At 40.9% G+C, this 22,771-nt stretch overlaps 1 protein-coding gene across 1 annotated transcript in view; it reads right to left on the bottom strand.

Moving 5' to 3' along the window:
* The window catches only part of TSNARE1 (t-SNARE domain containing 1), a gene marked incomplete at its 5' end in the record, with an annotated part of 308,499 nt that overhangs the window by 210,048 nt on the left and 75,680 nt on the right, over nucleotides 1–22,771 (bottom strand). The window contains one exon of the mRNA XM_068155430.1: nucleotides 5,361–5,534. Coding sequence (XP_068011531.1) covers nucleotides 5,361–5,534 — 174 coding nt within the window. The remainder of the gene's footprint in view (nucleotides 1–5,360; nucleotides 5,535–22,771) is intronic.

Genomic DNA, 22,771 nt, shown 5'->3' with positions numbered 1-22,771 from the left:
TCATTTTACAGTTGCATCTGCAACTGATGGTCTCCAGTTTGCAAAGTCCACCCATCCAGTAGTAAGCAATCATTAAACTGGGTTTCAACTAGACTTGTATTATTTGACCTGAATAACTTCCTGACTGCTAAACAATTTGGTTGCTGCAATTATCTATATAAACCAATTGGCAACTACTGCTTTTCAGAGCAGACAAGAGGTGACAAGGTTAACCCTGGTAGTGTTATGTTTGGTAGCTGACAAAGTGGGCAAATGTCTGCCTCCATGGACTGAGCTCCTTCTGTTGGGTCAGAGAGACAAAGGAATGTAGGAAAGTCAGAATAGATGAAGTGAACCTTGCCATTTCAGGGATAATCACTCCCAGTTCCCTGCTCTTCAATTCTGCCCTTTCCCTGGTGGACTTCTGTTTCATGTATTCCAAATTCTTCATGATAGGAGAATGCCCACTCCTGTGTTAGCAGGTTGAGAAGGACAGAAGAAGGGGATGAGACTGCTATAAGAAAGGAAAGAGGATTGTGGAGGAGGTGGGATGACCTGGTGGTCACTCCAAGGAAATGATGGTGAGATATGGGAGGTATTTATCTCATCATTCTTTCTCATCACCTCTGAAGAAGCTGTGAACCTGAGGAGGATTGCTGGAAGCTTTCTGAATCAATACAGTATTTAGTATCTTTTTTAACAGGTTTTTCTAGTCACCAGATGAAACTATGAAGCTCTTCATTCAATTGTTATCCATTTCTTCTCAAAATTTTATCTCCTTCCATTTTTCACATGTCCACAGGTGCCAAGGGAAGGCATAGGATGCTAAATTATATCTATTTGCCATGACAGAGCTTGTGCCAGCACTGAGCACTGACAATGCACATTACAGTTCAGCTCATGTATTTCTGATGGCACATTTTACAGTGCTATATATAAAGTTGTTATGGCATCTATTATTCACTGCCAATACAGTTCAAGTTAAAATAGGTTTTATATAACAGTTCAAAGCAATATTTTAAGAAATAACACTTGTGTCAAGGCTGCTGTGTCCTACCAGATTTTGACATTTCCAAGCAATAAAGATCTTTATCCAAAATGCAAGGGTTTGGCGAGACATCTCCTTTGCAGACTTGATTTTAAATCTGCAAGCAATAGCAAAAGAAGTGCATTTAAATAAAATGAACAACCAGCTGAACTTTTGACACGGCTGTTGTCTTTCTAGGTGGAAGCTGTGAACACTAGAAAGTGCCTCGAGGGATGTTCATGACAGAGAACACGTCCCATTAACCTGAACCTCTGAAGAGATTCTGGAGATGAAGAAAACACAAGTGGGATAGAGTCATTGGAACAGTAAGAAGATGTCTATTATGGGCACAAATTTATATCTGTTTTTCAGGACACAAGACAGGAAGAGAATTTATTCCCTAATTTCTTTAGCAATGAAAAAGGTTTTATAACTGTTCTTGCAAAAAGGGCAAATTCAGTGCCTCTTAAAAACAAAACCAAAGACAAACAAGAAAGGACCATTAGCAGTGCTAGCACTGTAAGATTCTCCAGGTTGTGTGCTAATCAGTGTGGCCCAGAAGATATGACGATCTAGCAATATTCTGTGACCTTTTCTTTGCTACTTAAGATCTCTACATGTTTCTGAAGCTAGGTATACAGATACATAAAAATCCCAGTAAGACCAACCTACTTGCATGAGAGATGTTTTGCACAGCTCTCTTCGTCACTCTTGTCCAAAAAGGGCAAAGGAGAGCAAATTCTATACATCAATTTGACAATAAATATAGTTTATTAGTTGTGTTTGACAGGCGTGATGAGGTCCCTGGTGACAGGTTGGACTTGATGATTTTTGAGATCTCTTCTAACCTTGGTGATTCTGTGATTTAATCTATTAGTTGTGTTTGACAGGCATGATATTTCCTTTTAACCTTCTTGGTTACTTGTTGGTTATGAAAACATACTGGGAAAAAGCTGTAAGGCTTACTGTGAGCTCAGTGAGTCTCTTCTCCACGTACCCACAACTTCTAATGAAATTAGGGAAGTTTTAATGTGCAGGATGATTCCTTCCACATGAAATATGTTTATGTGAGTCCACAAACAGATATACAAAATCCAGTGAAAATGATTTAAAAGCACCATCTGCTCTTTCACATGCAGCTGGGGAGAGGTATGATGAAGCCCAAAAATCCATTTCATTTTCATTATATTTCTTTCAAACAAAACACTACTGGTCCTAAATGTTTTTCTCCTGAGGAGAAATGTCTAAGCTACAGTTGAAATAAGTCTTGTGGAATGCAGTTCTCCTTACAGGATCAACATGGATCTCAAAGAGTAAAATGCAGGAAAAGTGAAAAAAACATGTGGGAAGAAAATGTACACATTCTTAGAGAGCTGAAGGTTGAAGACCATTAATTGATTAAGCTGGGTAAGTCATTAATTGTGTAAAGTTAAGTAAGTTATTCAGATATGAATTTGTATTAGGCAGACAGTTAAACAGGAGCTATCAAACCAATAGATATGTGACCAACACAAGGCATGAGTGCTGCATTTACTTACAGGTTTTGTAGAGCTGGGACTGGATTAACTCCCATGAAGGACCTCACCACAGCCATATAGTTAAGCATGGCTTTAAGCAAAGATATCAGGTAGTGGTATAGAAATACAATTTTACCAGCAAAACATGGAACTATTACAAGAGACATGACTTTACCTCTCTCCCAAAGTTAAATTCATAGAATCATTAAGGTTGGAAAATACCTCCAAGACAATCATGTCCAACCATCAACCCAACACCGTCATGCTCAAAGTGCTTTATGTTTTTTAAATACCTCCAGGAATGATGTTTCCACCACCTCCCTGGGCAGTCTGTTCCAATGCCTGATCACCCTTTCAGTAATCTTGTTTTGTTTTGTTTTCTAATATCCAACCTAAACCTTCCCTGCTGCAACTTGAGGTCATTTCCTCTCAGTCTATCACTTAATACTAGGAAGAAGAGACCAACACCCACCTCACTACAAAATCCTTTCAGGAAGTTATAGAGAACCAGAAAGTCTCCCCTCAGGCTAATAAACCCCAGTTCCCTCAACCCTTCCTCACAAAACTTGTTCTCCAGATGCTTCATCAGCTTTGGTGTCCTCCAGACAGGCTCCAGCACTTCAATGTCCTTTTGGAGTGAGAGGCCTAAGACCTAACACAGCATTCAAGGTGTGGCGTCACCAGTGCCAAGTACAGACAGATAATCACTTTGAGACTCCTGATGGCTACACTAATTCATATACAAGCCAGGATGTTGTTGGCTTTCTTGGCCACCTGGGTACACACTTGTCTCATGTTCAGATGGCTGTTAAATAGCATCTGCAGGTCCTTTCCTCCTGGGCAGCTTTCCAGCCACTCTGCCCTAAGCCCATAGCCAGCAGGCTGTAGGCTTCACAAGCAAATACTAAATATGTCCTTTTTTTTTCCAGAGGAGGAGAGGGGGAAACATGGAGATGGAGAGAAAAAGACAGTAGCTATATTCCAAACAAAAGGATCAGAACAAGAGGACACAGTCTCAGGTTGCGCCAGGGGAAGTTCAGGCTGGAGGTCAGGAGGAAGTTTTACACAGAGAGAGTGATTGCCCATTGGAATGGACTGCCCGGGGAGGTGGTGGAGTCGCCGTCACTGGAGGTGTTCAGAAGGAGACTTGACAGGGTGCTTGGTTACATGGGTTAGTTGATTAGGTGGTGTTGGGTGATAGGTTGGACACGATGATCTTGAAGGTCTCTTCCAACCTGGTCTATTCTATTCTATTCTATTCTATTCTATTCTATTCTATTCTATTCTATTCTATTCTATTCTATTCTATTCTATCACAACAATATTCTCTGTCCCCCCAGCAAGGTTGCAGAAATACCTTTGCAACCATTGTTCTTGAACATCACAGTGCAGGAACATCCCATAACATGCATTTTCTTATAGATACATGGGATTGTTTTGGTTGGAAAAGACTCTTAGAATCATCAAGTCCAACCTTCAACCCAGTACCATCAGGTTATCAGAACACTATATCCCTCAGTATCACATCTACACGGTTTTAAACCCTCCTGGGATGGTGACCCTACCACTACCCTGGGTAGCCTGTTCCAAGGCCTGACAACCAATTTTGGGGAAGAAATTTTTCCTCATATGCAACCTTACTCCACCCTGGAATTTGTCTTTGTGGATGAAAAGAGATTCCTCAGGCACAAAAGGAGAATTCACACCTCAGGATACTCAGTGTGAGAAGATTCATTAACAATTTCATCCCTAGTAATGCACACAAGTCCACAAAACTCAATCATCTGTATGCAGCAAACCATAACAGAAATTAGACATACACTAACCTCGACCCACTCCCATAAACCTATCAAAATGTGTTACTTAACAGTGTTGAATCCTATGTAGCTATCACTGCTTGAAAAAAGAGCTCAAAATCTCCAAGCACCAGGAGCATTTGTCCCCTTTTTACACTAACTAAATCACAATTCCTGCTATACCACAACCAAAATCTATCCTGATAAAATTAGCTCAATCCAATTAAAGGACGAAGTATAGTCCTTAATTAGATGTTCTGATCATTCTGAAGCCCTCCTTCCCCCCCACACCCCCCCTTGGTTCATCTTCAGTTTAGGCCTGCAAAAGCATACAAATCAGGAAGGTTTAAAATGTTCTGGTTTTACTCATTAATTGCTTAAATTTGAGTAATGATTTCCCCAAAAGCATAAAAAGAGAAGCATAAAAGGAAAAATGTGGGATGTTTAACTTATTCAGGCCTCTTTTTGTTCCTTTTTTTTTTTTCCACATTTTATTTATAGCACTTCTTTAAAAAAAAAAAAAATAAAGGAATTAAATTAGTATGCCTCCTTTTAGCTTCATTAAAAACATCCAAATACTTTAATAAAGCAAAAACGTTGACTTGTTTGAAAAAGTTAGCAAATGATTTCCTTTTGTCTAGCCATTATTCTCCCTAATGTAAAGCTGAGCATTTTCTCTCCCTGACAAATTCCAGTTTGGAACTTGCATGCACCAAGAAAAGTTGTTGTGCTGCAGAACCAAGCTCAAGTGAACTGCTTCATTATGAACTCTCTTATGGAAGACTCGCTGAAAAAAAACCCCACCACATTAGTCTATGAACATTAATTAATTCCTGTCATGTTCATTAGAGGTCATATGGATTGCTCATTCTTCCTTCTGCCACTGACTTCTATTTATAGAAACACTTGATAATCTCTCCCATATTTAGTGATACTCTACTGGCAGCAATGTAAATCAGCATTTCTTTCACCATGTTATGTTGAGCAATGCGCAATCTGCTCTACTAGCTCACAAGTCCATGATGGGAGAAGGTTACTGACCTCAATCTGCTGAATGGCCTCTTCCCGCTGACGGATGGCCTCCAGGTCCTCTTCTGTGATTTCTGAGAGCAAGGCTTGGTCTTGGTTCTGGTTCTGAAATGTGCCATCCCCTCCGTTAAAGATCTTCTCATCATCAGGTAGGTCAGAGAAGGGAGTCCTAGGGCTCTGCTGAGACTGGAGAATGGAAAATAAGCAAAGGAAGTGTAAATGTTGTCCAGTTTTACATGACCTTCTTATGGGAAAAGAACATACTAATATACTAGATTGCATAAACAGTGGTGAAAGAGTAAATTACCTGAGGGGAAACATATCAAGTCTTCAAGGAAGATCAGGGACCTGAAGCCAGATCTCCTGAGCTACACTTGAGCCCCAGCAACAAACTTCATTTTTCCAACTGTTCTGACAGAATGGAACATTGACATCCATCTGACAAATGACATGTTCACCTTGTTGAGCCTATGAATTTGCCTTGAAGACTTTATGTTAGCCTCAGTTTAGACTGGACTCAGAGAATGAACTGAAGCAAGCCAAGCTCAAATTCCCAACTAACAGGTGTTACTGAAGACATCAATCTCACACCTGCATGAGTATTTCACTTAAAACAATGTGCATGGTCCGGTTAATCAGGCCTTAAGCTAAGATTTAACTCCTCATCAAAAGTAAAGAGTAAAAAAGTAATCCAAGTGCTTCTGCTGCTCTGGTTGAAAGAAGAGCTTGAAAGATGAAATGGCAGTTGCTACAACACATCCTTGACCTGTTCTGAAGTCTCTGAAAGATACAGGAGAAAACACACTCAAGGATTCAGGGAAATGTTCAGGTCTCTAAATCTGAATTTTACCAAAGCCTTTTCAATGAGTTGTGCCTGAGAAATAAAGGTCTTTGCACTCTTGCTGTGGATAACCTACAAAGGTATTAATATGCCTCAAATTCCCTCGGAGTGAAGAGGAAATACAATCACCAGAAAGATTGCCACAGGACTGACTGGACAACTGGAAGGACTTGGCACTTATGGACATGGTTCAATGGCTATAGTGGTGTTAAGTCAGTGGTTGGACTTCATGACCTTGGAAGTCTTTTCCATCTAAAATAATTCTGTGATTGCAACGACTCCAGCGGACACTGCAGTGGAAGCAATACCAAATCACCACAGCAAGAATGAGAATTCTATCCAAGCATGCATGAGAGAGGTTAGAGGGATGGGGGGGGGCGGGAAGGGGAAGTGAGAAGGGAAAAAAAAAAAAGAAGAAAAGAAGAAAAATCACTTATAAATTGTTTTACTTTTTGCTTGTTTGCTTACAGATCTGCCTTGGAGGAACAATGAAGGAGGCATAGAAAAAAGGGTAATATTTAACATCTGCAATCACATTTAGGCACTCCTGCTGGCTAGATTTTAAAGACTATCAGGCATCTGGAAACACTTATTTAACTCTTTACCTCTTCCTTAACTCTATAAAAAGTGTATAATTTCTGCATTTAGAATCAAGAATTTTTGCAGTTGCTTAAAGCTTACATTATTAAATTAATTCATGACTATTATCATTATTATTATTATCACCATGATCTAGTTGTAGACAAGAAAAAATATCCAATGTGGTGAAGGAAGTGAAAGGATGGAATTAGAAGCCTACAGAAAAAAGAAAAAACAAACCAGCAATCTTTCAAACATATAAACAGAAGATTAAACTCCTGGACATTAAAGTCTGTCTTTGTTTCACCTTCTGCTTCCCTGGGATCTGTTATCTATGGAGAAAGGGTATATTACAGGAAGAAAATCATCATTTAAAATGAGGTTAAAAATTAATTTACACTTTAAAAGCCCCATTTTAATAGGATTAAGATGCTCTGGGGGTGTTTTATTGACTAATTATTATGTGCCTTGGACACTAACTTATCTGGTGGAGTGTTTTAGAGCCAAAAGCATGTATTAATGGACTGAAGGAAAAAAAACCCTTGGGGTATTCTAATGTTTCATTTAAAGTGACAGAGGTGTCCTTTCATCTTCACCAGTGGGTTAACTAGAACATGCAGAGGCATTTATACTGCATAATGCCAAGTATCCTGGGCTGCAAAGGGAAATCTAATGAAGTTCAGCAAGGGCAAGAGTAAAGCCCTGAAACTGGGTGGGAAGAACATCATGCAGTGGTATGGGTAAATGCTTGACTTGAGGCTGTTTATCATGGAGAACAAAAGACTGAGAGGGGATCTTCTCAATGCTGATCAACATCTAAAGGGTGGAAGTCAAGAGGATGAGGCCAGACTCTTTTCAGTGATACCCAGTAACAGGACAAAGGGATACTTGCCCAAAAAAAGGATATCAGGTAGTGATAGGACTAGGGGAAATGGAATGAAGCTGGAGGTGGGGAGATTCAGGCTGGATGTGAGGAGGAAGTTCTTCACCATGAGAGTGGTGAAGCCCTGGAATGGGTTGTCTAGGGAGGTAGTTAGGGCACCGTCCCTGGAGGTGTTTAAGATCAGGCTGGATGAGGCTCTGGCCAGCCTGATGTAGTGTGGGGTGTCCCTGCCCATGGCAGAGGGGTTGGAACTAGCTTATCCTTGTGGTCCCTTCCAACCCTGACTGATACTATGATACTATGAAAATAGAGCACAGGAAGTCCCACCTAAACATAAGGGGAAAAAAAAATCATTTGAGAGTGACAGAGCAGTGGAACAGGCTGCCCAGTAAGGTTGTGGAATCTCCTTCCCTGGGGACATTAAAAACTCATCTAGACAATGTACTCTTGGGCATCCTGGGTAGCCCTGCTTTAGCAGGGGGTGTTGGACTGGATGATCTCAAGTGGTCCCTTCCAAACCCCACTATTCTGTAATTCTGTGAAGCAGGTGGAAAGGGCCCAAGTTTCTGCCCCTTGAAGATGCAGGAAAACAGTGATGTAATTTAATTCCTGTATTACCATCACAGCAAGGACACTGCCACAGACCTAACTGAAAATGAATGGACACTGAAAGCCACGCTTTCCTACACAGATATGCATTTCAGTGGAAGGTAATGAATTTACAGGTTTTCAGATGTTTCCTGTTCTGTTCTGATGTGGAAGCACAGGGTTACCAGGAGAGCCAACCATACAGCATCCAACTCCTCAGCTTACATTAGTCCATGTAACACCATAGTCGTATCACAAATGTGCTTGATTTTGGCCTGTGTCAACTCTATTAGTCATCCCCACTTGTTGGTCCTGCTCTCTGTAAATAACACACCCCCTGAAATAACCCAGACAGTGCAATGCAAGTGATGTTGTACAGCCATCTCTTTGTAAAGCCAGCCATTCATGTGTTTAAATAGATAATGGTCTACACACAGATGTTTTTCTCTAAACAAAGAAGTGGCTTAAGTTAATTTCAGAGCTGCTGAAGGCAATTACATGAGTTTGCATCCTTAACATCTTTGAGAAAATCCAACCACGGCTGCAGAATGAGTGAGTAAATCCGGAAACAACAGGATGCAGGCAGGCTGACATTTCCTTCCAGACATAAAAATGGCTTCAGAGTAACATTAAATATAGTCACCATCACCTGCTATTGGGGCATGTATGGTGGCTGCTTCTGTCAACAACTTAAAATTGATTTTGCCTTTGTTGATGGTACAGAGCCTCTCGTTTCTGTGATGAAATGAACAAATCCTACACTTGAAAGTGAGAAGACACTTAATGACTTAATACTTCTGCTTGGACTCTGAATACAGCTTGATTTATCAGTGGCCTTTGTTCCCTCTTGAGCTGTTCTCATTGCCATATCTGACAAAATATTTTATTTATAGCAAGAGAAGATATGATGGAGGGATCCCACTGAGCTTCCACAGATAAAGCTCCTTTCGACACCACAGTGGAAGGGGCCATAACTCCATTTACAGGCATTTCCACATTAAATTTCATTTAGTGCCAATTTTTATGCCCTGTAAACCCCTGCGTAATTTTCTGTTGGATTCCCTTTCATAAATTGTTAATTGGATGTGTTTGAAGTTGTTCTTTTGTTGAAATTTGCCTGTGGCAGATTTTTGTCAAGATGTATCTACAAACCAAACTCTGCCTGTGAAAAAAAGACACACACACACAAAAAAAAAGATAGGAGGGGAAAAGTTGAGTATATCTGATATGTTCAGTAGTTCTTTTAAATTAAATCTTTAGGACTGAGGGTCATACTATTCTGTTATTCATCATACCTGAAAAATTATGCCCAGGCACAACATTCATTTATTTTTTTTTTTTCCTGCTGGATAAAATCTCTTCACTAAGATAAAATCGTTGCTGCTGACAACTACATTTTTGTATCAGATTTATTCTACCAATGGGGAGATGCTGCATGGAGATGCTGACAGGAAAAAAAAAGTACAAAGGGGGAAAAAAAACCAAAAAGCCTAAAAATGGGGTTTGTCTGGCTGGTGACAACTCCTGCCAGTATTTATTTTACCTTGCCATCAGAAGTTGCATGTCTGAGACCCCTCCAAAGATGATCTCCTCCCAGCCCTGTGCCTATCTCACTCCTCATTTGTGTATTAGAAGGCACAGAAGAGGGCCATTAGCACACATGATTTCCCCTCCTTGTACACAGCAGTATCACAAGCTTTACAACCCATATCACATAAAATCACCAAGTAAGGCACTGAAATGACCTCTCTTGTAGTCCCCATATGGTCTTTACTCCACTCAGAAGGAGATATTGAACATCAGCCCCACTTCCTATATCAACCAGCCTTTGTGGTTCTTCTTCAGAGAGCCAGGGAATCTCCTGCACAGCAAGATGTGTGCTGGCACCATCTCAGTCATGTAGTTCCCTTTTACAACTCTGATGCCAATTCTGATTACTCATTCCAAAACTGTCCCCTAATCAGAAATTAAGAACCCAAAATGTTGACTGGAGAAGGATCAGAAATGGCTTCTACTGACAGTGAAATGTTTTAGAGGTTTCAAAGGATAATTTCTTTTCCACATCTCCACAAAAACCCAAAGATAAAGAGAAAAAAGTATATGACAGAGAAAGAGAGAGAGACACATATATATAATCCCTCCAACTCTGGTTGGTTACCTGAGCACTTTATTAAGGTGTCCCCATAAGTCTCTCCAAAAAAAGAACTGTAAAACTTGATGTAAATAATTAAGACTTAGAGCCTGTCCAGCAGTTGAACAACACATTAGAGGGACAGGAGGGTGAAGGGCTGAAGAAGACTGTCACACACTTCTACCTTCACTTTGGTGGGAAGACAAATGAAGAGGAAATTAGAGGACATGAATCCATTCCTACATCATCTCCATGCACTCTAACTTCAACCAGGAGCTGTGTCTGGAGAGGATTTAATTTCTGACTGTGTTTGAAAACACAGGAAGAGGATACTGACATAGTATCTTAGGATGGATATGGCAGAGCTGTTGGGGAAGGTGAGTCTCTTAACTGGACTGAAAATCTAACTCTGGAGAACAGAATGTAAAATGAGTTCTTTCTTGCTGACTACTTCACTCACATACATATTGTAAATTGTTGGAGCTGTTCTCATCACTTGACTGTAAGACACTTGCCTTTGATAGACACAGCACAGCTCAGAAGTTCATTGTTACCTCCAAGTTTATATAAGCACAGATAAAAGAATTCTCACTCATGTAAGCTAATTTTGCACTATATACTGCAGATTGTTCCAAGGAAATCTTCTGCAACCGGGAAAATAGAGTACTTTAGTGGTCTGATGACACAGGTAGTAAACCAAGGAAGATTGCTCTGTCTTCTCTAATCTCCAGAAGCCTCCTATACCTCTATATGGCTAGCTCAAGCAGAAATCAACACACCTCCCACACCTCCTGCAAACTATCACATCTCCTTGGGTAACATTTTGGCTCTGGCTTTCAAACAAAATGCAAATGCAGGGATGTTTATCTCTTGCTTTACAGGATGCATAGACATATAAACAGCCAGGCTACAGTTTATGAGGATATCCTATTCTCACCAGCATCCAGGCTCAGAGATTCACATTTTATTGTTTGTAGAATAATGAGGCCAGAGTGCCTGCATTAAAGATCAATAAAATACTTTACACAGAGGGTCACTGTGCAGAATACTGCTGTAGTTACACTGCTTGCCTGGGTTTCACCCATTTTTAATAGCAGGGTGGCACTGCAAGCTGTTCTGGACAAAACCGGCACAGAGCAGCCAGTTTGGTCTCCCTATCTACAATGTACAGCTAGGTTAAGAAGACAGATAAATTGGATTAGATGATCTTCCTCAAACCATCCTTCCAAAACAACTAACCTTGCAGCCTCAATGAGATTTAGAGCTGTATCTCAGCAAGCTAAAGCCCAAAGCAATTACAGGTAGAATGGCCTCAGGCAGACACAGAACAAGCAGCCTGGGACTTCTAAATCTTTTAGAGGAGTGAAATAGTGATATTACAACTTTGCATTATCTTCCCCACAGATGATCACAGAAGTGAATGGCAATCTGAGGTCTGTTATCTAACAGCAACCACCCTTGCTCTTCCTTTGCACTCAAGCATGGGCATATTTAAAAGTAACAAAGATGAATCCTGAACAGCATTCTGGCCTGGATCAGGAATAGTATGATCAGCAATAAGGAAAAGTGATTGTACCCTGGATGCAGCGCTGGTGAGCCTGTATCTCAAATACTGTGGTCAGTTCTGGGCCTGTAACTACAAGAATGACATTGAGGTGATGGAGCCTGTCTAGAGAAGGGCAACAAAGCTGGTCAAAAGTCTAGAGAACAAGTCTTGTGAAAAGTGAATGAGGGAATTGGGATTGCTTAGTCTGGAGAAGAGGAGGATGAGGGGAGACAGCATTGCTCTCTACAACTCCCTGGAAGAAGGCTGTAGTGAAGTGGATGTTGGTCTCTTCTTCCTAGTATAAGGCCTGAAGAAATGGCCTCAAATTGTGCCAGGGGAGAGTTAGATTGGATATTATGAAAAAAAGAAAGATCACTGAAAGGGTGGTCAGGCAGTGGAACAGGCTGCCCCAGGGAGGTGGTGGAGTCACCACCCTTGGAAGCATTCAAGAAATGTGTGGATATGGCACTTTGGGACATGGTTTAATGGTCCTGGTGGTGTTAAGTCAGTGGCTGGACTCGATGATCTTAGAGGTCTTTTCCAACTGAAACAATTCTATGATTCTATGACTCTAAGATGGGATATTTTTGACCCTTCCTGCATGCATCACTAACATGTGCAAATACAGAAATGTGTTCAGCATTTCTTTGACTTATGTAAATTTGATTACCATGTGCCAATGTGGCATGAGAAAAACTAGTAGGGGAAAATCAGCATAAAGGGCAGGGTTGAAGTGCATTTTTATTTAAACTAACTAGACTCTCTCATGTGTTTCTTTCTTCACTCTTGATCAAGTTGTTTACTTTTGAATGATGTGAACCTGAAATTGAGCAAGAAAATTGCCATTTCTACCAGCTTCCTGCTATGGAATCTGCAAGAAATTACTAAATTCAGGGGAGATGCAATAGCAGAAACTATTTTCCTAGTTTGCTTTTCAGCATTTATAGATTTAATCACTCAAACCTCTGCAGTCATGAAGACTAAGAAAATCCATTTAGCTTCCTGGAACTAGAAGAGACTTTGTAACAGAGTACCTAGTTCATACCTCCTACTGTTCTCTTCTTCTGTATTTTTCCTTCAAGACTTTATTACTTCACCAAATTCATTCTAAGCAATCCTGACCTCATCACCTAGGGCTGCACTAGCTCAGAGTCAATCTTTCTGTACTCAGGGTGAGAGAATTAAATGACACGTCTCTGGCAGACGAAGAGAAAGAAAATAAGCCGGAAGCCTGAGGTTGAGCTCTCTGATAGCCAACATGCTTTTTAGAAGCACAGCATATTTTCACCCCAAGGTGAAGACCAAATTTAAGAGGAATGCCCTTCCTACCAGGGTTAGATGGTGGGGCTGACATTGATGTTTTGCTCATGGAGCTCATCAGTCTCTAGGACAAACTTCAGTTGATGGTGAGAGCTAAATTTTGTTATGTATTTTGACCCTGCAGAATTCTCACAGACGCCCCATAAGGGAAGGAAAGAGCAGTTTGTCCTGGTCCTACTTCCAGTCCTTCTTTTTTCCTCTTCACTTGGCAACTTTATCCACCATGGAAATAAACAGTCCCATGGCAGTGTGAGTGAAAATGGTAACATGAAGAGAGGCAGAAATTTCCCTTCTCTGTAGTCCAACATCCTTTTCCAATTCATTTAATTGAGCGACATAAGTCTGACTACACATCTACACCCATCCTTCTCCAAGCCAACTGCCGGTGCTATCACTAGCTTCAGATGGCATCTCTACACATGTAAAGCAAGTGCATCAACATTCCTTTAAGACTGTCATGAAGGAGAGAATTTACTAGTGTTTTTACAGCATCATATTCCTAAAGCTGTTCCTAGCCCTTTCCTATCTGTCTCATATTCTCATAATTCCCCATCCCTGTACAGCTCTGCTGCTGGCACGGTGTTTTGGCTGAGACTGCTGTCTGAGAACTGTGCTCTATGTTGTCCCTGCATCCTGATGCTAGGCAGAAAACTTCCTTACTTGCAGCTTCCTCACTGAATATCTGAAGCACCCAGCATCTGTGTAAATGGTCTACCCTTGCAAGAGCTCACAGATACACCACGGCTGTCTAGAAAGGGCAGCCTTATCTCATCATGCCAATGTATGTGTCACACAGCTGGTGTGCAGGTTGCTGACAGAAAGGCAAACAAGGAGAATGAGTCACTGGCTCACTTCTTAACATCCATCCAACCAATAAAAAAGAAAAGTGAGAAGACTTTTTCCTGGGTTCACATGGAGGCAAGAGCCAAATCCAACTTGATTTCCTGAAGCACAGACAACCTCTAGAATGGGCTCAGTGCCACTCTGTAGTACAGAGCAGTGGAAAATTAGGAAGATGCTGGAAATAAAAAGAATGGTTTTTTTTTTCTTTAAAAAAAATCAATAGTGGGGACCATCTTTGTGAGAGGGGATGAGAAAAGGGGCTGAGCTTTGAACATCAGGATGGGACAACACCTATTCACCCCACCACAACTTCTGGAACTATCCACAGAAGAGATACATCCTGAACAATGCCAACATTGTCCTGAGAAAACAGCAAGATGCTGCCACACAGAAATAACTAGATCCAGACTTGGATGACGGCAACACCTCTGCAGGAAAAGAACGTCTGAAGGAAAGTTTCTTTCCTTTGAAGTTGACAGGACTGAAATGGGCTGCCCAAAGAGGTTGTGCAGTTTCCTTCTCTGGAGACTTTCAAAGGCCACCTGAATGTGTTTCTGTGCAACCTGCTCTAGGTGACTGTGCTTTAGCAGACTGTTGGACTAAACAATCTCCAGAGGTCCCTTCCAACCCCTACCATTCTGTGATTCTGTGATTCACTTCCAGGCTTTTCTGAGCAGCCTTTGATTACCCATCCGATTTCAACATAAGGCAGCAAGACATAAATGGTCTGTATTCTGTCACAAAGGATGCTCAGCCCTTTGGTCCAGCTTAAGGCAAATTTTTTGCAGAACTAACTCAGAGGATGACAGAGGAGTTATCAAAGGCTGGTAGCCTGAAAATATGAAGTCAAAGCAATTTACTCAAAATAATCAGGCAAAAGAGTCAGAGCCAGGCAGAGTCCACCTGAGTAATTAAACAATGATTTACATGTGGCATCTCCACCTTAGAAAACAACCTTTCCAAAGAACAAAAATTAGGTCAGTGGAGCCTAGAGAAGGGTCTAGAGATGAGCTGAAATCACCAACTCTTTCTACAAAGACAAGGGGAGTGTTAAGAAAAAAAGACCAATATATAGGACAGTTGACAGCGAGTCTAGAGTATGCATGGTCTGTCAGCAGCTTACATGTCCTCAAACCATTCTATGACTCTGTGATCTAGTTGAAGATGTCCCTGCTTGGTGCAGGGTCGTTGGACTGGGTGACCTTTGAAAGTCCCTTCCAACACAAAACATTCTATGATTTATCCCATCCAAAAAAAGCCACTGCAAGCAAGTGTGAAGTCAGCAGCACACTGCATGACACAGTGTCAGCAGAGAAACCAAACAGATCAAAACCAGAAGTTGGGTTGTTCAACAAGGAAGTGTGTTTCACAGACCCTTTGCATGTGCACAGTAGAAGGGATAAGGGACAAAAGAGGTCCACACTTCCTCCATGCCCTGCAAACCTTGGTGGTTTGTGTTTTGGGCTTTTTTATTCCCACAGATTTTTCTACAGTGAAACCTATTGCTCCCAATCTGACTGTAGGCAGCTGCTTGTTAGGTATTGCACTAATACTATACACAACCCCATAACTGGTTTTATTCAGGACATTTTTAATTGTAATTAAAATGCAAACAAAGATAATAAACACGCTTAAAAGATACAAAATGACAGAGACACTAGCAGTGAAACAAGAGACACTGACTGAATTGAAATGAAATATTGAGAATCTAATTTGGGGCTATCTAGCAGCACTGTTATACAACAGGCTGTCATGGATCACTGACATGATCCGCGGTCACCCTCTAGTGAACCCATTCACAATGGCTAAACAGTATCTAAAGAGCTTGACCTGGCTTCTCTTTTCAACAGATCAGATATAAGCTTTCTCTCTCTGTCTCTCTCTCTTTGACCTACACTGAGAAGTTATCACAAGCATCTCAAAATAAAAAAAAGAGAGATAGGAAAGCAAAGGCACCAGGAAGGAGATGAAGGAAGGAAGTAATCATTAATAAAGACTAGATAATTATGCTGATCTACTTCCCAAAACAGGTAGCACTGAAGATGTTGAAGGGTGTCTTTCTAGATTATTTAATGAAGGAACAATCCAAGCATGTAGATTTTGTGAGAGCCCCTTATCCCACATCAGCGATGCATGCAGGTGACCTTAAAATCAGGTGGATGGATATTCTCCATTGGTTTAGCTAGAAATGGACTTGAGAGCAATCACCAACCCCATCCTCTTAAGAAAGCCATGAAGACAATCCCAGCACAGCTTGTGTGGGTTGTGTTTTCAGCCAGCTCAGCTGGATCTGCAACAGTGCATTAGTCTGTGCTTATTATAGAGGCTCCGCTGATCCTTCTGGGTCAAGAAAATAGCCAAGGCCAGGAAAGCAGAGTCTTGATGGACTTTTCCTTAAACTAACAAAACAAAATAGAGCTTTAGACAGACAAAGTAGCTTTTTTTCCAACTTACAATTTCTTAGGGAGCAAGTTCCTTGGCCTCTTTTAAGTGACATATCTGCTTGAGCTAACAAAACAGAGTGATGAAAGTATATAACCTAACAAACAGAAATGAATAGAATCATATCATATCATATAATGGTTTGGGTTGGAAGGGACCTTAAAGACCACCCTGTTTCAACCCCTGCCATGGGCAGGAAAACCTTCCACTAGACCAGGTTGCTCAAAGCCCATCCAAACTGGATGTGAACATTTCCAGGGAGGGCACATCCGCAACTTGTCTGGGCTACTTGTTCCAGGGTCTCACCACATCACAGGGGATAAGTCTTGTGATAGTCGTCCCTGTCTAAAGGAGTCTCATCTCTCTATCTCTAAATGACCTTAAAAAAACAACCACACAACTATGTTCTAGTGATGAAAACTGAATACTTGATCTAGTTTCTTTGCAATGTGACAGAGGAGTGATGACATGGATCAGAGGACACTGTTTTACTGGAAATATTTAACAGTCAACTTCATTTGGAGGATGTGAACTTCAATATCAATAAAAATTAAGAGTGACCACTTCAGTTTCAAGTCAAATAAAGTCAAGATATTTAGTGCTGTAAAGAAAAAAACAAAACCCAACAAAATAATAAAACACACATGAAAAGCAGTAAGAGAATCACATCCTTCTTCAAGAGTAGTGATACAGTTATCACAGATCTAAGAAAGGTCTCAGCAAAGAAAAAGAACAACAAACCATTAGATTAAGAGAAACAGGGAACTACTGGAAAGAGGCCACAAAGATGATGAGGGGACTAGAGCAACTCTCTTATGAGGAGAAGACCTGGGGATATTTAATATGGGGAAGAGCAGACTGAGATGGGGTCTTATCAATGCTGATGAATATGTAAAGGTCAGGAAGATGGGGCCAGACTCCTTTCAGTGGTGCCTGGTGATATGACAAGGGACATGGATACAGACAGGAACACAAAAGGTTTCACTTGAACTGAAGGGAAAAATTCTTTACTTTGGAGTGCCAGGCCACTGGAACAGGTTGATCAGAGAGATTGTGGCGTCTTCTGTGGAGACTATCAAAACCTGCCTGGATGGGTTCATGTGCTACCTGATCTAGGTGAACCTGCTTTAGCAGTGGGATTGGATCTCCAGAGGTCCCTTTCAACCCCTACCACAGATGGACCTTTGTTATCAAAATGCATGCAGAGCAAAATAACAAAAATGGGGAGCACAAACGTTTCTAAAAGGAACAAAAAACCTTGTATCTGGATGAGTTTGCCTGTGGAGAACAGGAAGAATTTGGCAGTTTCCTCATTTATCCCATGCAAGGTCTTTCTAGGGCAAGATGACATGAATTTAACCTTCCAAACAGTGACAAGAAATAGGGAGTGCCAGCAAAGGAAAGTGATGCAGACCAGCTTTATTATCCTCATGTGCTCCATGCTGTCTCTGTGATATACGTTTAGGCTGATGCCACCATTTCTTCAGCTCAAGTGTTCAGTCCCATACTGCACGATTAGCACTCAGGCTAGATGAAGGCTTTCAGCAGGACTGAAAAGCTACCTAAAATGTTTGCAAAATAAAACATTCAGGGAAAGGATTAAGACAAAAAAAAACACCCAGAAAACCAAAACCAACACAGCAGGACAATGTCTTAATGGTGTCAGGGGTAGAAGAGGCCACAGATAAATATGCAGATAATTTCTATCACACATTTTTATTGGGCTATTATTATTATTTATTTTACTTCTAGTTTAACTGTGCTATTGACTTTCCAAACTGATGAGGCATTAACCACCCAAACTATTGTTCTTTATTGGCTTTAGCACTTAACCTGCATGTTTCTTTCCAACCATTAGGCCATTCTGACTTCTATCATTTAGCACAGTGAATAATTCACCTGGTCTTCATTTGTGTTTTCACCTTGAAAGTATTTATAGACTGTAATCATGTCTCTATTGACACTTTCTTTCAGACTACTTAATTTAGCTCCCTCATTTTCTCATCTGATGTTTATAGACTACATACCTCATGTTATTTTACTTGCTCTATTCACATTCTTTTTTTATTCTCTATATACCAATGCCCTTCCCGAGCCATAAATTCCAAGACTTCATTGTTTGTGCCATGAAAATGCATTTTCTGTTGGGAGCTTTCATCCAAATACAGAAGAAATTTGTATTACATGTTCAAGTCTGAAAACTGTTGTATGGGGCTTTGGTTGGTTGGTTGAATTGATTTCTTCATGGTAATTTTGTCTAATTATTCCGCCTAGTCTTGAAGGATTCAAATCTGGACATTTTCCCTTCCTACGGTAATAAAGGAGAAATGAAATGATAGTGAAAGGCTAGGACATACTGAATTAAAATCATATTTCACTCCCCAACACAGACCTCTGTCTCCAAACTCACTGGAGTAGAATCCACTCAGTGGAAAGATGGCAACTTTCTGGTGTTCCTATGAAGGCTAGTTTGCTACTCAAGCTTCATAACACCTTATGATGTAACTACTTACTACTCAAAATGCTGTCCTTTCTTTACTTACTCTCTTTTCAAATCAGGCCTCAGCAATGAGCTGTTCCAGGTCATACAGCACACATGTACATAGGGCCACAAAAATGATCAAACAGCTGGAACACCTCTCCTGTGATGATAAACTGACAGAGTTGGGGTTCTTCATCCTAGAGAAGAGAAGGCTCCAGGGAGTCCTTATTAGAGCCTTTAAATACCTAAAGGGGGCAATAAGAAAGTTATGGACAGGCTTTTTTACCAGTCTTTTGTGACAGGAGAAGGTGTGATGATTTTAAACTAAGAGGGGAAACTTAGACTAGATATGTGAGGGAATCCTCTTTTGATCATGTAAATCACCTCCTGAATGTGAGGACTACCTTAAGAACATGCTAATCGTCTCAACAAAGATAAGATCATGGTGAACAACCTGCCTGATGCGTCAGCTCTTCCCACCAAAATAGCACACCTGGAAATCACATATGCACTGTAATGTGACTAAGGTGTGGGCCAGGTGGAGCTACCAGGAACAGTATAAAATCCCTGAGCTATGCCAGCTTACTGGGGGAAATGTCACCTGGGACATCTCAGGATGGAGACAGCAGCCCAGGAACATCTCTCCCCCAACTCGCACCAAGAAGGACCATGTGGTGGTAATTATCAATCCTGCTCTCTCTTTCTCCATTCTCTCTCTTTCTCTCTCCCTTTTCCTTCTGTCTCTGTTTTGTTTCTAAGTAATAACTAGTCTCATCTTGATATATGACCTCGTTTTTGTCTTACTTTCACTCTCAGAGATGTTCAGGGGAACCACATCTCTGTCCTCACTTACAGATCGAGACAATATGAGGAAGACAGTTTTTTACAATGAGGGTGGAGAAACACTGGCATGGGTTGTCCAGAGAGCAACCTGGTCTGGTCAAAAATGTCCCTGCTCAGTGCAGGGGGGGTTGGACTAGATGGCCTCTGAAGGTCCCTTCCAACCCAAAATGTTCTATGATTCTATGCAGTGGTGCACAGTATGTACTAGCATATAACATACTGCTCCTTGGTGTTCCTTTGCATGTATGTAGATGAGCTTTTTATAACACAACCTAAGACTTCACTTTGCACAAGAAGCAAAGCATTTGGCACTCTCCCTGCTCTCTGTCCAGTCCCTGGCACTGTCCTCTCTGTCCAAGGAGGAAAAAGGGACCACAGCAAACAATAGGAGACATATTTACAGGGAGTTTATTTCCTTCTGTGCCCTGTCTACTTAAAACAGGAAAGAGGGCTTTTCTAGCAGGTAATTCAACCCAATAAAGTCATATCCTTGCTTTGCTAGCTTTTATTTTTTGTTGGCATTTTCTTCACTGACTTTCTAAGAATCTATAAACAGCTCATAGGACTAAGTAGCTGTTAACAGAGTTGCCTAAAGTTAGATGCCAGTTTTTCCTATCATATATCAAGTGTCTCATTCAGAAAAAGAGGGACAAATTAGGTAGATGATAGTTCAGGATGGGAGGCATAGATGTCTAAGTAGGATCCTTCCTAACATTAATTTGAGATGTTTCCACAGTAGATCTCTTCATTTGAATTCATTGGACAAATTCAACTCTCAGAAATCCACCTCACCAAGGTTCACATACCCATACTGGAAGCACTGACCTCCTAGCTCCTGATTAAGACTCCCATTATACTCAGTGGAGACATGGTCAATAAAGTCAATGGAGATAAGAATCCTATTCTCCAGATTTAAAAGATTGACAGCTATTTCACATCAGATTGTGTTGTAGACTATAAAGGGAGCCTTGAATGTCAGGCTCAGAAGTAGAGACCTACACTTTTCATGCCCAGCTGTAGGCATGGTAGACTTCTTTCCTAGAAAACAATTCACCCTACTTAGCTCAGATGAGTAAACTAAGATGTGTCCATTTCTCTCACCTGATTGTATTAGGAGTCTTGCTGCCTTCAGAGACAGAAATTTACACTGTGGAATAATTAACAGAGACTCCTTCCACATGTGTGGTTTGATATCCCACTATATTTACCAGGCAGTGGATGAGGACAGTCCATGAGGATATACTGTCTTGCCTTATCTGGCACATTTAAGAGTAGAAGATGCATTTGCAATTATCTGGTCAGAGTAACCAAGAATTGACAAAGACACCAGCATTTTTCTGCTGCATGGTTTGTTTCTACATGCTTCACACAGAATGACCTTCTATCTCACCACACAGAAGGCTGCACCATATGAAATGCTGGATTTCTTTTGACAAGTTTTCTCCAGCTGGTGAGATCTGGAAGCAACCAGCATCTCCCTCACAGACCAGGTCCTTAATAGACTTAGTAATACCATGAGGATATGAAGTGATCTAAGCTATATATTCACCCTGTATGAGATCACACTGCATCAAAATTTTGATAGATGCCTCTGCTATTTGCTCATCCTTAAGGAGCATTGACCTGAACATTAGCATGTCTAGTAAATTGTTCTAATGTGTGGTGAAAGGGGACTAATGGATACAGTAATTGATTGTTTGATGGATAGCTGGGGAGCCCTTTGATTATGAGTTTTTGCTACGGTCCAAGACATTTTCATTCTCCAGTTAACCTAGAGCTGATTGCTTGCATGAATTATCTCCTTCTCTGCCTGCAAATATCATTCTCTTAATAAATATTTCATTAGAAACAAACCAGTGCTGGGGAGAGAGGAGAAAGCAGATGCTCAATGCTGTGTCTTTCGAAGACATTATAGACTCTGAAGAACAGACACAGTGATTATCCGTGAAATGTGCTCAGGTCAGACAAGAGGTCTTTGCTTCTTCAGGATTTAGTGCTCAGAACAATGCAAGAAGCAGGGGAAAAGCCTGAAGGTCAATTTAAATCAATCAAGGGAGGTACAATGTGGACCATGAAGGATCTAGTGCAGTGGGGAAGCCCCTGCTAAAATTGGCTTTTTCACAGATATCACCTTCCTCTCTACCACGCTCCAGGATGAGCTTTTGTATTACAAGGAGGAACCCTGACCAAGAGATAAGAATACCAGCAAGAAAATGGAGTGATAATTCCTGGGATTTAGTTGCTGAAGGTTTAATTTCAATCCTAGTGAAGCTTATGGCTCATGGATATCAATGGGATCTTTTTTGATCCCTGATCTTCCCATGATGCCCCCTTAAAAGTTATTTGACACCTCTGTTTAGCTTTATGATATTTGACTATTTATCAGAACACCTGTACTGAAACTGTTTCAGTACAGCTCATTAGTTTTTAGCATGACATACCATAGAATCATTTTGGTTGGAAAATACCTCTATGATCATCAAGTCCAACCTAAAGGACAGTGTAGACACCAGATTGAATGACAGAACAGAGTCTGTTTTCCATTGATTCTGATTCTAACTCCCAACCCTGATTCAGTGGTGTTTCATATCCATTCAGCTTTTGAAGCACAAAGAAAACACTTTTGAGTGCAAATAGGACAAGAGAAAAGGGCTTCAAGTGGCACCAGGGAAGGTTTAGACTGTATGTTGGGAGAAATGTCTTCAATATAAGGGTTGACAAGCCCTGAAACAGGTTGCCCATGGAAGAGGGGAAGTCACTGTCCCTGGGGGAATCAAAAAGGCATGAAGAAGGTTTAGTGGTGACTTGGTCATGCTGGGTTAAGGGTTGGACCTCTTCCAACCAAAACAATTCTATGCTTCTATGACCTCCACAGGCTCCACTGAACAGAGCAACTTCACAAACTAGAGTCAAAAGTTGTTTGCT

This window comes from Melanerpes formicivorus, unplaced genomic scaffold (genome assembly GCF_026170545.1).
Source record: "Melanerpes formicivorus ecotype bairdi unplaced genomic scaffold, bMelFor1.0.p_v2 SCAF_32, whole genome shotgun sequence".
NCBI classification, from domain to species: domain Eukaryota; kingdom Metazoa; phylum Chordata; class Aves; order Piciformes; family Picidae; genus Melanerpes; species Melanerpes formicivorus.
The sequence above is the reverse complement of the archived record's forward strand: the minus strand, read 5'-3'. Positions and strand labels throughout refer to the sequence as shown.